This window comes from Pecten maximus, chromosome 15 (assembly GCF_902652985.1).
Source record: "Pecten maximus chromosome 15, xPecMax1.1, whole genome shotgun sequence".
In the NCBI taxonomy this organism is placed as follows: domain Eukaryota; kingdom Metazoa; phylum Mollusca; class Bivalvia; order Pectinida; family Pectinidae; genus Pecten; species Pecten maximus.
The window spans coordinates 32,190,049-32,207,271 of NC_047029.1; the positions used below are offsets into that span (position 1 = coordinate 32,190,049).

The 17,223-nt window shown below is 36.0% G+C and overlaps 1 protein-coding gene across 1 annotated transcript; it reads left to right on the plus strand.

Annotated features, from left to right (window-relative positions):
* The first annotated feature begins 13,663 nt into the window (after positions 1-13,663).
* Positions 13,664-14,629, plus strand: LOC117343389 (putative uncharacterized protein DDB_G0282133). The gene has a single exon (XM_033905731.1). It carries the CDS (start codon positions 13,664-13,666, stop codon positions 14,627-14,629), a length of 966 nt encoding a protein of 321 aa, XP_033761622.1.
* Positions 14,630-17,223: the final 2,594 nt, after the last annotated feature.

A 17,223-nucleotide genomic window follows, 5' to 3' on the forward strand; every position in this document is an offset into this window, starting at 1 on the left:
TCTTAAGATGGGCATGTTCTGTCCAATGCCCGCGGCTACAATAAACTTCGTGACCCTGCCAACATCACAGTCATTCCGTAAAACTATGACATGTCATAACAATTAGTCTGCCTTGGCACTCGCGAGACAAATTTTTCCCAAACGTTTGGTGCAACTCTGTAACAGTATCTATATATTTGTGATTTATCTATAACGTGATGTTTAATGAAAAATTGCGAAAAAAATCGTGATAAAGAAACATCCCTCTAGTATTCTTTCAACAACACATGACAACATTGTAAACTCTGACCTCTTATGAAGAAAGAATTGTGTACAAATTGGCCATCAACATAACCAAGCTACATTTTCTAGAGTAAATTGTTTTGTTAATTTGGTTTTTGATTTACAAAGAACAGCAACAGAAATATTACACTATTTTCTCCTAAAACACAATGCAATTTGTTTTTAATGCAATGAAATTAGCTGTAATGTAGATATGCCAGTTATGTGCAAAACGTTAAATTTATGTGTGTAAAGCTATGGCTAACACACATTTCAAACGAAATTTTAGAATACTTAAGTTCATTCTGTTTTCTTAATGATTATTGTTACAATTTAAGAAAGTGAGTCTTATGTATTTGTTATTATTTGTGGAATATTGTCGATAAGAACAGTGTGTATTTAAACATAAACAAGCACGTTTGTTTTATTGGTACGATTTGTTTTCCATGTTTCTTGTTCTTTTGAAGGATAATCTATAATCGACGTTCAAAGTGTAAATTAAGCTTTTTTGTCTAGTCTGTGTACAATGATAGCCATACACATTTCAAGCCAATATACAATAGACAAACAGGGTGGTGAACGTCAGCTATAGACTAATCACACCGTAACAGCCTCGCTTCATCACAAACAGATGTTTTTGTTGATATGCGACCAAAGTAGTTCATTTACGTAGGTAAGGCATATTTATGTAAATAATATTTTTGTTTGCTATCGGTCCCTGTCTTTGTACAAGTATTAATAGAAACAATAACACGATACAAGCAAAATGTACTCTAACCCTATGTGTTGATTAAATCAAAACGTAATCAAAATTAACTATTTAAATTTTGTTGATTTCTAACTTCATTAAGAAAGGGAATTTGCGTACTGTACGCTACCCGTTTCTTTATGATGTAATTATGGGTCGCATGTCTGACCATGTTTATTTTTGTCCGGGTACTCTGTTTTTCTGCCAAGGTAGCAAACCTCGTGTGCCTCTTTCCTGGTAGTAAAGTGCGAATGCTATCAGTTGATATAACATTTACAATTATTTAACATGAATAATTAAATGTTCACAGGTCGTAAACTGCCATTACCCTATACGTGATATTTCAATACTAATATCACTAACTTTTTATTTCAAAGGTAAGGAATGTTCTGGACTTTCATAAAGCCGAAAACTGTCTTCAAACTATAATTAGTCAAGGCCACTTCGTTTATTAGAAAGTATATCAGCGCGTGCGTAACAAGTGATATTTCATGGTTTGTTTCACATTGTTTTCCTTTAAAACAATATATTTATCTCGTGTGCTGGTCCTAATAATATGTTCTATGTTATAGTGTTACTTTAGGACGAACAGAAACGTTAGGAAATGTTTATTATTATCTTTAGAAATTGAAGAAATCACTAAGATTCAACATTTAAACAGGATTTGACGATCGTTTAACTGTTGTTGCATTCTTCATCAGCATGTCTATCTTTTAACTATGTACTGAAAGTTCAATTTCTTCGTTGACAAATATATTTCAACACAAGCTGATACGTTTTATTAGAATCATAATACTAGTGCAGATATGTTATACCACCACGAATGACATTGATAGCAATACAGACAACAGATATGGCTGTTGTAGTATATTACATAATGAGCATTTTGCTATTCTAGACGGTCTCGTGCCTTTGGGTAAACCTGTCAAAATCGGTTGGAATCGGCTTTGTGTGACAAGTAATTAACATATTAAGCGACGATGTGACAAATGAACTGAACATCAATGTTTAACAAAAGTTCATGCAGCAGAAAACTGATTTATTATTGATGATTTAGGTGGAACCTTACATCATCTGGTGACAAGGGCGAGGCGAAAGACAAGACAGTGATGTAATAGTATGACAAGAACACATTATATCAGTACAATGACTTGCATTCAGTACTAAGACTTAATGACACTTATACATGTATATACCCCGGGGCGTGTAATGGGCTTGGTCGTATACCGTAATATGTTTAATATCGATTATCTACATTCGTTCTTGAAGTTATAATATTTTTAAATTTTACACTTGCTGGACTAAATGAAATATCCCGAATTTAGTTGTTTCTTTTTAAATGTGATCGACAGGCTGTTTGAAAGACATATACATCGATAGTGCATTTAAATAGGGACATGTGTAGTGCACAGAGAAATGTTCTGATTGTGCATAAGACACTTTGTCTCAGTTACTTATTTAATACTTTTGAAATAATTCAAGTAACTCCTTGCTTAAATAGTTTATATAAATGTGCATTTGGGAAAATATGCACCAATAACAAGTGCACATGTGTACATTGTCCTTTGTAGATCTGCTGTACCTTGGTGTCGTTTGAAGCGACTAGCTGTGGACTGATATCTTTAAAATATCAGTAGAATATATAACATAAAAATCATAATAAACATTAGGATATTTGTTGGTTTTATTATAGTTATTATTTTTAGATAGTTTATAACAGCTTTGAAAAGACATTTATTTGCAGTTTCTTTAACATATTATCAACATTTTAGTGATGTTTACTACAAAAACAATTATTTTGACATGATTCTTTTTTTATATTATAACAAACAAAGGTGATACGCATTGATAGAAGAGGTTAGAAATTACTGATGAGTCTTAAATAACCAGGCAGATATATGATGTTATCTGATTTTGTACTCTACGGTATTTAACTCTAGCTGTGTTTTTATTGAAAGGCGTTTGTTATCTTGTTTACTTTCTTGTATACAGGCTGATGATTTCTGAAGTAAGAAATGTACATGTATGTTAATACTTTTTTTTTTTTCATTTTTCTGGTATTCCTAGATTATAATGAAAACTGATATGTTTCGTCCTGAAGTTTATCCTTGACCTGTCAAATGGTGTGCGCGGGTGGAAATAGTTTTATGATTGACAGTAAGGACGTTATTGTCGAATGCCCGAGGGCGTTAAACCGAATCTCCGTACACTATACCTAGAAACTTGAAAAAAGGCAGTTGTTTAATTCAAATAGGGGTTCCTGCAAAGATCAGCAGAAAACGTATGTTAATTCGAGTAAAACATATATAACTATATTGTTTCTATTTTTTCAAATTTTCCATAACCAATTTTTTTTTACAACCATAGCCAAAGATTTTAAAAACACATGTATTTCAATACATGTTGATAGCAACGGTCTTATCAAAATATTATCTAAAACATTTACTCATCTGGGATAAAACAGAACAAAATTACCACATTTAATGTAAAATGTAACTAATCGTACACGTTAGCGTGCATACATCTTACATTAAAGTATAGATATATTCATTGTTCTACACTTCATAATTGGTGAGGCGTTCTTCTTTTATTTTTTCAACTGACTAATCAGCAGAAGTTATGGGCAAAATATTGCACCTTCGAGTTGTAAATAAAGACTAGTTGTTTAGTTAAGATAAACCTGAACAGGGTCGTTGGATAGTAAAACGCGTCTGAAAGAGGGCACCTAGCGAAATGATAAGCAATTAATGTTAGTTTACCTTACCCGTGTGTGTGTCGTCTCTAAACTTACTGGTAGGTTTAGGATGGCAACGGAAACAAATACAGTGTGATAGTTTCAGTGTCTCGTTCCTATGGAAAGCCGTATGGGACTCCCGACTTTGTTCGGGATGTGTTTTACTAAGAAAATTAATTAGAACACTTACGTGAAATATAAAAAAAAGCTTCTTCAGACAAACAATACCAAAACAAAAACAACAATCTTTAGACAAAGCTGGAACTTAAATGAGCAAAATGAAAACAGTAACTATACCAACTGAAACCAAATTCATAGGTTTATATTCCACAAGTGGAACGATAATAGTAATAGGAAGCACGTCATATTTCCAAAAATTGGGCGGGGGGGGGGGTTTCGACAAATTGAATGAATGTAATTTATAAAGACCTCTTATCTGCTTTGCATTTATTTAATTCCAAATAAACCGAACTACAACTCAAGCTTGCAGTAAAAATGTGCCCTTGCATCATGCAGGACCATTCTGTGTCAAGAGTGATGCACACACGGAAAATCCTGGTACAGTAAAAAATATTTTACAGGAAATTCACCGAAAAGATAATGACTATTCGAGAAAATTACACCAATGACAAATGAGATTATAAGATTAGGTCACAGGTGGAGTGTACTGACACGAGAGATCGTAGGTGGATGCTGTAATTGATAACCAGAGTTGACTGGTAGGGAGAGTTGGTTGATGATGAAGGCCAATACCATTGACCTATGACTAAATTCCCATTGATAAAGATATGTTAAATTGTGCCACAAGGGATGAGAATTTACCAAACGTCAGCTTTTTGTTGTGAGTAATATTATTATACACAGGTGTTGGCGATAAAGAATTCATAATGTGATATATTTGAAGGATAAGGTTTGACATTGCACATATATCAAAAGGCATTAGAATATTACTTAATGGATTATATGAATGTTACATCATATAGTATCAAAGAAAATAGAAAGTATTTGATTTTGGTTATGAAAACCGATTACATTTTGACAATATACAGCATATTCAATGTCGTTTCAATGTTTAGGAATTGCGTATCGCATTGTGTGAAATATCTGTAAACAAATTCTAAATGTACTGGATATACACATTCCATGTTAAACGCTAAAGAGACATTGTTTCTTTTCCTCGTGTCGTTGATACAAAATGAATTTAGGTGATGTAATAGTTTGGGTTGCAATGTTTAACGTCCAATCAAAGTCATGTTCATATAAGGACAGCCTCCCTTGTGTGTGTGGTACATGAAGCGTAATGAGGAATCCAGGATTCTTGTTATACAAATCAATATAAAGAGAGTGTAATTAACGAAACCATTAAGTCGCATAATTTCAATACGAACAAATCTGAATTAAAAGTACCGCTAAAATAAGTACAGATTTTTATCGCTCGTAAACCTACGTGTACACTTCTTCTCGACTTTATGTATTGAAGTGAGGTAAGTATGGCTAATATGTAGATTAATATTAGTATATTATGTTAAGGCTCCCTAGGTACATTTTTCAACCGATGATTTTTCTTCATGATTGTGTTATTTAATTATGATTGTTTTTTTACTATCTGTTTCTTAAGGTTTAATGTTATATATCGAAGAAGTAGAAGCCCGGTTGAAAAATTGATGATTTGTGTATACGTGTTTATTACAAATGTTGTTTGATAAGATATACCGAAACAAATTCAAAGCATGAATAATTGCTATAAAACGAACTTTTCACGTGTAAACTTGTTTTAAATACTTCCATCTGAAAGTTGTCGCATCACAAATGGTGAAAAAATCACAAATATGATAAAATTTTGTTAATCCACTACATAACTGCCTTAACATAATACGACAAAGTAATATTCCATGTGCATCCACCTCTAAGAATTTCTCACAATATAACGCCATATTCATATATTGACATGCAAACAGCTTCCAATTATGTTTTATTTTTAGAGAAGAACAATGGCTTTACGATTTATCGTCGAGTAATGGCCAGCACACCGTCAGTTACACCGTTGATGTTATCGTATATAAACAATCCTGTCAGGAGTCTTTTGATGCAATATTTCCGTGTGTACATGAAGGCCGTTTAATTCTCCTTCTATATACTTCTTGCTTTGGGCTTCAATATACATGTATGTGTTGTGACTTGTCAGAATCAAATATATTGTCGCTTGCTATAGTGCACTGGCTACTGTCATTGTTTATAAATCCGTCTTAGGATCAAAAGTTTTCGTTAGGCTCCTTATCTTTTACAGTACACTTTCATATTTCCTCCTCGGTGTCTGCTGGATTGTTTTTATTCTGTCTCCATCAACACGTATATTTCTCATTAAAACCTCTAACATCACGAAATATGTGCTTATGTATGATAAGCATAAACATTTCTCATCATAGAAGGATGATTGGCCCAGTATCACCGTCATGGTAGAATTATCAATAAAAAAAGTATCTTAATATAGCAAGTCATTCAACCACAACAGCAAACCCAATACTGTATTAGGGTCAATCGCAAATAAAAAAGGTACCTTTATATATATGTATGAGCAAATAATCAACGTGGGAGAAGAGAACGATCTAGGAAAGGGCATCTAAACTAAGATGGAACTGCAAGCCTTGCTTTGTATACGGACATCACGTTTATCTATAAACAGCCAACCCATCTGTCAATTATGAAAGGGTCATATAGCTCAAGGTTAACAAAAACAAACAAAAATATTCATTTAGAGGAAAATCCCTGTATATATGTATAAGACAATACACAAGATTTGAGGCAAGTTTAGTATCGCCATAGCATTGGACAATGATTAATCAATCATAGGCATTTATTTATATTTTTGTAATGAGACAAAATATTATGGATTCTGTCTCAAACATATTAATCACAAATATATTAGGAAAGCAGCTGTCTTCTTTCTGGCCCAAAAAGTGAATATGGAACGTGTAGTGACATAGTTTACTGCCTGGTGTATTTTTTTACATTGAATTGTCTTCCAGCATGCGAAAGTTTATCGTCGATATCGTAAAGGATAGTCATGATGTGTTTTTGTTTTACGGAGTTCAACGTCCTCGCTAAATCAGGAACATATGAGGGCGGGTGTCATGAGGACGAAAAGATATAGGAAAGCAATTCATAATTTTAAAAAAAAAACAGGCCGGGAGGGAAAGTATAAGTTATAGCGATAAAATGTCAGCTTTTGGTTAATAACATTCATCAATCCCTTAACTTGAGATATGGTTCCTCTATGTTATACATTGTTTTATTAAGGTTAGTGATAACATTTGTGTCTTATGTAAACGATATTTTATGTGACAATATGTGTACCTTTAATATGGATTGTTGTACAATTTTTAACTAAGATTGAACACAAATATTGTTTCATAAACATTCTAAAGGTCATTCTCACCGAAGCCGCAAATATTTGTAGTGCACGTCACAAGAAGTTTATCTGCTTTGTCTTTTTGAACCGATTTAATTTAAAGGAATTACGTAATGAAAATAGTTAAACTGATTAATTTTCAAGATAGTACCCTCAATCGGTATGATATCGGGCAAATGCAACATCAGAAAAACTCTACGATGTGTGGTTCGATTACTATCCGCGGCAGTTTGCCCTGAACAGTATCCGAAAAACGACCAATATATTGGTCAGCTTGGAAGCTACCATCTTCTACCTTGCTTCATAATGGTTTTGTATGTTTAGGGAGCGATACACCAACCATAAGGACATTAGCGAATGGCAGACTCTTTAAACTAAATAAATTTTCTGTTCCCCGTTTATTCACAAAATACTCATTCTTCTGCTGTCTAAATTACCGACAGAGTTGAAGTTGAAATGCGTATGCCATCAACACGTCTTCCTAGCATTTGACATTAGCTTGCATAAATACTATGCAATACAAAGAAGTAATACATGTCTGAATTAATGCATACATAATGGGCTCGCGGTTATGCCGCATGTAAAATGACTGTCGTATTTGACAAAAAATTATCAGTATACCTAAGACTTCACTACTGAATTTGACAGGGTGATTATCTATTAACAACTTAGGATAATAATACCTGCCAAATATTCAAATTAAAATCCCACCATGAAATAATTTATATCGCCATTTAAGCGAGTGACATTAACATAATCCAAGTAGTGGGGAAGCACATTACATTCTCATTACGTTCACAAGTAAGATATCCAGGTAAGTGATTCGGCGGAGAAGTAAACACAGCTTTTGATATTCAGGGAAACCACTTTGTGTGACAAACGGTTTTCCAACAAAAATATTTACCTATACTAATTAAAATGCAAATATGTTTCCATTGATTTTTTAAATGCATGTAATGTGTTTGTTTATGCAAACAACTGTCGACACATGTATCGGAATTATGAGACGTGTGGCAAAAACGTAATAGATGATGCACATTGGCTGCCAATAAGCTATCTTTTTAATAAGGGTAATCTTGGTATCCTGCTTCCTGGGTATTCCGACAATACGCATTATTTAATATGATGATTATATCGTATTGCTAATGAAATAGCTTTAGGGTGTATTCTGTAAAATATGACTTCTGCAAAAGTGTAGCAAATGATCTGTGAGATCGGTTTATTAATCCGATGGCACAAACAACATTTCCCTCACAGGTAGCTCCAACATTTCCCTCACAGGTAGCTCCAACATTTCCCTCACAGGTAGCTCCAACATTTCCCTCACAGGTAGCTCCAACATTTCCCTCACAGGTAGCTCCAACATTTCCCTCACAGGTAGCTCCATGCCAACTACATCCTCTGTTTTGGGGAGAACGCAAGAATATACCTGCTGCATCTTGCTGCATAAATATATTAGGAGTTGACTTCGAATTGTCGAAGATGATTTCAAAGATTCCTTCTGTTTAAGGAGCACTTTAGGACCCAATACTAGGATATACCGTATCTGAGGAGGTAACGTAAAGCTGGCATTTCATCTTTTTTCAGGATTACAACCAAACTTCCTTATCCCGACCTCTGAAAGCTTGTAGAACCTGTTTAAGTCGAAGTAAAAGGTCAGTTCTGACAGTAAAATACTACAAAAAATATACTCGATCACCTCGAATACCCGAGATATCTCGACGATTTGAATGATTTGATATTCTACCATCATTGTATAACAACTCTTAATTCCTCATCAGATACCATCCTTATATTGTCAGAAAACTTTATTTTAAATTGGTTGCTTTTTATTATTATTATTTTGCTAGTTGGACTTGTGGTTTATTCTGTTCTGTTTCAAGATGAATGACATTCTTCTAGACTAATATATTTTACAAGAGTAATTATTCAATTTGTCATACCGTAACAGGATTTGTCGGGTGACGTGTGTGGCTACTATAGCCTTCAAAGTCATGATTATGAATATATAATGATGACATTATCCAAATTAAAGAGAAGGTTAATTAATTGTAACAAATAATTAATTTGTAAATGTCCGTTAGTTCATAAAAAATGTGGCAATATGTACAATTAATACAACACGTGGTTAGTAGTCAATGTTTATCTTCCGTATATACCTGTCCACATGTGTTATTAAACAGAACGAAACAGAAGATGTTTAATCATACTTGAGCCTTGTGTACCGTACTCGTTAATTAGAGATAATGTTCTCACATTTTCGTGAATAATATAAAACAATTCTCCTTGTATACCAAAGGATTGCACAAAAGCCATACTATCACCTGTTAAAAGAAATTCAGCATTATGCCATAAAGCAAAAAATGAATCGGCTAGTTAGTTATTGGTTTACCGCCTACATAACTCCTCCGGCTACTAGGTTTCCTTTTAATAACTTTAGTTAGCGTTCTGTCAGCGTCAAAACTCAATTATATTATTCAGCTTGTGAGTCATTAGACTAGTCATATGTTGAGGACATGAAGTGTTGATTCCTAGGAGGCGACAAAGGAAACTCAATATACGTAGGTCGAGAAAAATCTGGATTTGGAGATGAATTTTGAAATAAAAAAAAATTACTAATTTTACAAACTAGCTTTTCTCCAACAGGGGAGGGAATCAAAAACCTGCCTCACTGAAATAAGTACTATTTGGAAGGAAAAATTAAGGAAACAAAAAGTCAGATCGATAATTAAATCATTTTTCTGTCATTGTTCTCCATAGCTGATTAAGTAGGGCGAAAAAAAGTACCTGTAATATCATTGCTGGATCTGAAAAGACGACCTAGTTAGGAATATTTTCTCGTCTTTCTAAAACGTTTTTCTCCCTCGACACTGCCTAAACTTTTTTAGTCTTTCCTTATTTTTGCGTTCGCCCTACGAGGACAAACCTAAAACTCATGTTAATTGAACTGGAATGATCCAGGTAAGTCTTCTTTGTCAAACGCTTCATTGCTAAGCGTTGAGCAGATAGCGTCATGTACCATTATAATGGCTTTGGTAAATCACGACGTGGGAGCAGAACCGCTTAACCCAAAACAGGTCTCACATAGGCGACCGCTCAACTCAAAACATGTCTCACATAGACAACCGCTCAACTTAAAACATGTATGACATAGACAACGCTCAACCAAAAGTATGTCTCAAATAGGCGACCGCTCAACCATAAGCATGTTTTACATAGACAACGCTCAACCCAAAACTTGTCTCACATAGGCAACCGCTCAACTCAAAACTTGTCTCACATAGACAACCACTCAACTCAAAACTTGTCTGACATAGACAACCGCTCAACTCAAAACTTGTCTCACATAGGCAACCACTCGACTCAAAACTTGTCTCACATAGACAACCGCTCAACTCAAAACTTGTCTCACATAGGCAACCACTCGACTCAAAACTTGTCACACATAGGCAACCACTCAACTCAAAACTTGTCACACATAGACAACCGCTCAACTCAAAACTTGTCTGACATAGACAACCGCTCAACTCAAAACTTGTCTCACATAGACAACCGCTCAACTCAAAACTTGTCTCACATAGGCAACCACTCAACTCAAAACTTGTCTCACATAGGCCACCGCTCAACTCAAAACATGTCTCACATAGACAACCGCTCAATTCAGAACATGTCTGACATAGGCAACCACTCAACTCAAAACTTGTCTCACATAGGCCACCGCTCAACTCAAAACTTGTCTCACATAGGCAACCACTCAACTCAAAACATGTCTGACATAGACAACCGCTCAACTCAAAACATGTCTCAAATAGGCCACCGCTCAACTCAAAACTTGTCTGACATAGACAACCGCTCAACTCAAAACTTGTCTCACATAGACAACCGCTCAACTCAAAACTTGTCTCACATAGGCCACCGCTCAACTCAAAACATGTCTCACATAGACAACCGCTCAACTCAAAACTTGTCTCACATAGGCAACCACTCAACTCAAAACTTGTCACACATAGGCCACCGCTCAACTCAAAACTTGTCTCACATAGGCCACCGCTCAACTCAAAACATGTCTCACATAGGCAACCACTCAACTCAAAACATGTCTGACATAGACAACCGCTCAACTCAAAACATGTCTCAAATAGGCCACCGCTCAACTCAAAACTTGTCTGACATAGACAACCGCTCAATTCAAAACTTGTCTCACATAGGCAACCGCTCGACTCAAAACATGTCTCACATAGACAACCGCTCAACTCAAAACTTGTCTCACATAGGCCACCACTCAATTCAAAACTTGTCTCACATAGGCCACCACTCAATTCAAAACTTGTCTCACATAGGCAACCACTCAACTCAAAACATGTCTCACATAGACAACCGCTCAACTCAAAACATGTCTCACATAGACAACCGCTCAACTCAAAACTTGTCTCACATAGACAACCGCTCAATTCAAAACATGTCTGACATAGGCCACCACTCAACTCAAAACTTGTCTCACATAGGCGACCACTCAACCTAAAACAAGTCTCACATAGGCCACCGCTCAACTCAAAATATGTCTGACATAGGCAACCACTCAACTCAAAACTTGTCTCACATAGGCGACCACTCAACCTAAAACAAGTCTCACATAGGCCACCGCTCAACTCAAAATATGTCTGACATAGGCAACCGCTCAACTCAAAACTTGTCTCACATAGGCGACCGCTCAACTCAAAACTTGTCTCACATAGGCAACCGCTCAACTCAAAACATTTCTCGCATAGGCGACAGCTCAACTCAAAAGCCAACAGAGAGAGATAACCAAAACAAGAACAAAAAAATATTTTGTCAAAACTATCACATGTATCTCGGAAAAAGGTGACGAACCAAATTAGAGCGCATGTTAGAGTAGTCTGATTGAATTACTTGATAATAAAACATGTATTTCATATTGCGTTTTTCAGTGTACAGGAACAACTAATAACAGGCAAGTGATTCTTCTCAGGCTGCTGGGACTCTGCATCGGACAGATTAAAGGGGTCTTTTTAAACCAACACAACCTATAATTCATACAGAATATATTGTTCATGTTATCCTGTTAAATTTTAGTTTTCACGGAAACAATATAAAACTCGCTTTGTCAGAGGTGATATTTGGCTAATGCAAGGTTCGTGTAATTCTGGTGACTTTTGACACATTCTTTTGTCACGTTTTTTGACACCAGGCCAGGTATTTCGCGGCCTTACACTAATTGGTCATTCAGAATAAGAGGAACATGATTTCGCCACCCAATTCAGATCTGTCTCCTGTTTCATTGCAAATGATTTCCCTGTCAACCCCTGAGGTACATGTATGACACATACCATGGGCTGAAACGATCTCAGTTTTAATGTAATGACCATGTACGTTGGTTGATAAAAAATATTAAGGCCAACATCAATTTTAAGATTGACATGTAAAACTCACATTATGAGTTGTAGTATTATGAAAAATTAAGAATATGAGGAACATGATTTATCCACCCAATTCAGATCTGTCTCCTGTTTCATTGCAAATGCTTTCCCTGTCAACCCCTGAGTTGACACATACCATGGTCTGAAACGATCTCAGTTTTAATGTAATGATCATGTACGTTGGTTGATAAAAAATATTAAGGCCAAAATCAATTTTAAGATTGGCCTGTAAAACTCACATTATGAGTTGTAGTATTATGAAAAATTAAGGTGTTAATGACAGGCAATCTTCTTACGGCCCAAAATGTGCTTCTGTTTACAGCCAGATGGACTTCTAACGCCGTCGTAAGCCAGAAACACTGACAGTATACTAATATGCGCACCAGCACCTTGGAAGGAAAAATTAAGGAAACAAAAAGTCAGATCGATAATTAAATCATTTTTCTGTCATTGTTCTCCATAGCTGATTAAGTAGGGCGAAAAAAAGTACCTGTAATATCATTGCTGGATCTGAAAAGACGACCTAGTTAGGAATATTTTCTCGTCTTTCTAAAACGTTTTTCTCCCTCGACACTGCCTAAACTTTTTTAGTCTTTCCTTATTTTTGCGTTCGCCCTACGAGGACAAACCTAAAACTCATGTTAATTGAACTGGAATGATCCAGGTAAGTCTTCTTTGTCAAACGCTTCATTGCTAAGCGTTGAGCAGATAGCGTCATGTACCATTATAATGGCTTTGGTAAATCACGACGTGGGAGCAGAACCGCTTAACCCAAAACAGGTCTCACATAGGCGACCGCTCAACTCAAAACATGTCTCACATAGACAACCGCTCAACTTAAAACATGTATGACATAGACAACGCTCAACCAAAAGTATGTCTCAAATAGGCGACCGCTCAACCATAAGCATGTTTTACATAGACAACGCTCAACCCAAAACTTGTCTCACATAGGCAACCACTCAACCCAAAACATTTCTCACATAGGCCACCGCTCAACTCAAAACTTGTCTCACATAGGCAACCGCTCAATTCAAAACTTGTCTCACATAGACAACCGCTCAATTCAAAACATGTCTCACATAGACAACCGCTCAATTCAAAACATGTCTCACATAGGCAACCACTCGACTCAAAACTTGTCTCACATAGGCAACCACTCAACTCAAAACTTGTCTCACATAGGCAACCACTCGACTCAAAACTTGTCTCACATAGACAACCGCTCAATTCAAAACATGTCTCACATAGACAACCGCTCAATTCAAAACTTGTCTCACATAGACAACCGCTCAATTCAAAACATGTCTCACATAGACAACCGCTCAATTCAAAACATGTCTCACATAGGCAACCACTCGACTCAAAACTTGTCTCACATAGGCAACCACTCAACTCAAAACTTGTCTCACATAGGCGACCACTCAACTCAAAACTTGTCTCACATAGACAACCGCTCAATTCAAAACATGTCTCACATAGACAACCACTCAACTCAAAACTTGTCTCACATAGACAACCGCTCAACTCAAAACTTGTCTCACATAGGCAACAACTCAACTCAAAACTTGTCACACATAGGCCACCGCTCAATTCAAAACATGTCTCACATAGACAACCACTCAACCCAAAACATTTCTCACATAGGCAACCACTCAACTCAAAACTTGTCTCACATAGGCAACCACTCAACTCAAAACTTGTCTCACATAGGCAACCACTCAACTCAAAACTTGTCACACATAGGCAACCACTCAACTCAAAACTTGTCACACATAGGCAACCACTCAACTCAAAACTTGTCACACATAGGCCACCGCTCGACTCAAAACTTGTCTCACATAGACAACCGCTCAACTCAAAACTTGTCTCACATAGACAACCGCTCAACTCAAAACTTGTCTCACATAGGCAACCACTCAACTCAAAACTTGTCTCACATAGGCCACCGCTCGACTCAAAACTTGTCACACATATGCCACCACTCAACTCAAAACTTGTCTCACATAGACAACCGCTCAACTCAAAACTTGTTTTAAGATTGACCTGTAAAACTCACATTATGAGTTGTAGTATTATGAAAAATTAAGGTGTTAATGACAGGCAATCTTCTTACGGCCCAAAATGTGCTTCTGTTTACAGCCAGATGGACTTCTAACCCCGTCGTAAGCCAGAAACACTGACAGTATACTAATATGCGCACCAGCACCTTGGGAGAAATCTCGATTTGTAGTTAGACTTGTTCGATGCTCGTTCTTTCGCCTTTTTTATATAGATTTGCATGCTGTGTGTATTCATTAAGTAGAAAAACGCTTCACCTTCCAGAACACCTGGTCTTGTTCTCCGTGCACTCTATAAATGATTTGGATATACAAATATATACGTTTTTGTTTAATGTTGGGGTATAATAAATGTTTAACCTACAAGTCTGCTATGTTTGTTTAGAAAAGGATCCTGAGAAAGTATTTTGACGTCATACTGACAAAAAATAAAACGAGTACATGTACATCGCTGCTTTACCTAATACTTGAAAGTCTCATCATTTTCCCTTCATAATTATTTACTCGTAAGCTAGTCTAGTGTGTACTGTGAATACATATGAACGTTGGAGAGGTATAGTAAAGGCGTAGTTGATCAATGATGGAAGAGCAAGGCATGATACCACAACAGTTAGGATGTCAGCTAAGTCACGACTACAGTCCTGGTACCGTATGCAGGTCAACCTCAACGCATGTATCACAATATGTTCTGTTGTGTCGCGTAGTGTATATAATAAACAATATGATAACATCATTAATTAATAATATACCAAATATAGATACCCCTGTGGATTTGATTATTCTGTACATGTTTGTATAGGTAAACGTTTAATATACATCATTGACTGTAAACCATAAGATGAGTATATGTCAGTTTGGTTTTTGGTGGGTTTTTTTCGTGACTGCTGGAGGACAATTTCACGAGTGTTACCTAAATTTTGACGGCGCACATGTTGTACTATTTATTGTTTTGCTAATGTGCAGTATATTCAGTTTTTGTCAGACAGATAAGAGTATCATGTGAAACTATTGAAGACATTATGCATGAACCTAGGTGTTTACGGAAATGTACGTTGTATGTGGGGTACATTTCCGTAAGCAGTCATTAACTGATATAATACTTATCTATTAGACATTTTCTGGCTAGCAGATATATATACATCTGTGTATGTTAACTGGACACATTTACAAACCAATAAAAGACCAGCCGGAAATTAAACTATTAAAGTTTAAATTCGCTTTGCAACAGCTGTGTAATTTATTGCTCATGCGCTATAAAAAAAAGGAACGTCTCGCATACGCAATTGACATTCCGTTTGGTTAAGAATGCTAATGTACATATGATGTTTATGTTGAGTATGATGATGTACGACTCATGAACTTGCCACAATTCGGCTCTTGATGTTAACATGTGGTCAACCTATACGCAGGTAGTGACCAAGTGTCGCATTTGATTGTCCGTGCGTGGTATGTGCGTGAGGTCTTGTGTATAACCGTTTTGAAATCGTGGAAGTAATATTTGTGTCTTCGAAAACAGTATCAGTTTGGTTTATATATAAATATATAGTATTTTTTATGTGTTTCTGTATGTATTATACAGAGAATTAAGTGTAATCGTCAATGGCTTTTTTATAAACGTAAATCGTAACTTACTCTAGATCTCCTTTGATGTTTATGTGCCAGCTTCTTCATTAATGGATTTAAAGATTGTAAAAGTATTATGCTTGTGTTGTCTGCAAATTTGATTTCTTACATAAAAAGCCTGTGCTAAGGCTCGAGGCAATTTCGTCAAGTATATTAATGTCTGGTTTGGTTTAGTATTATTTAGCGTCCGATCAACATCCATGGTAATTTAAGGACGACCTCCACGGCGTGGGCATGGTTTCGTGTAGTACCATTTAACTTTCTATCCACATCTATGGTCATTCAAGGACGGCCTCCATTGTGTAAAAGATGCTTGCGTGTGGTGAGTGTTTTTAGAGGCTGCAATATGTTTGTAGTTATCTCATTGTGATAACACGAAAATGAGGTCGACTGTATAGTGCTACCTCGCTGAAGTATACTGCACTTCACATACCCACAACACGCATGGATCTCGCACTCAAGGTTAGGCCATCCTTAAAAGACCATATCTGTCCATAGGACGTAACACCATTCAAACCAGACCATGTTATGAGACAATGGAAACAGCAATTAATCCGCACCACTGTTATTATTTGACAGCTTCTGACCAAGAATAATCAATTTACATTTTTATGACTGGTGCCGATTTTATAGTGTTACATCACTGAAGAATACAACCATTGTTAGAGATTATGTTATCTCTCAGCCAGGTTCAGTCAAACACCACATTGGCAAAGTTTTCGTTCAGTTATAGGATTTATTATGTATCGGCTTCCTTATACAATGTCCTATAACAAACCTTCTTTTGAACCCCTTTAACTCTTTTTCTTTTGCCTAATAGTATGATGCTCATAAGTATACCTTTGCTTATGTGAAAATGTATTACCGCAAGACCAGGTCATTGTGTCATTTGCTATCCATATCTTCATACTATTTGTAATTAATCTCGTCTTGAAGATCTTTAAATGTTG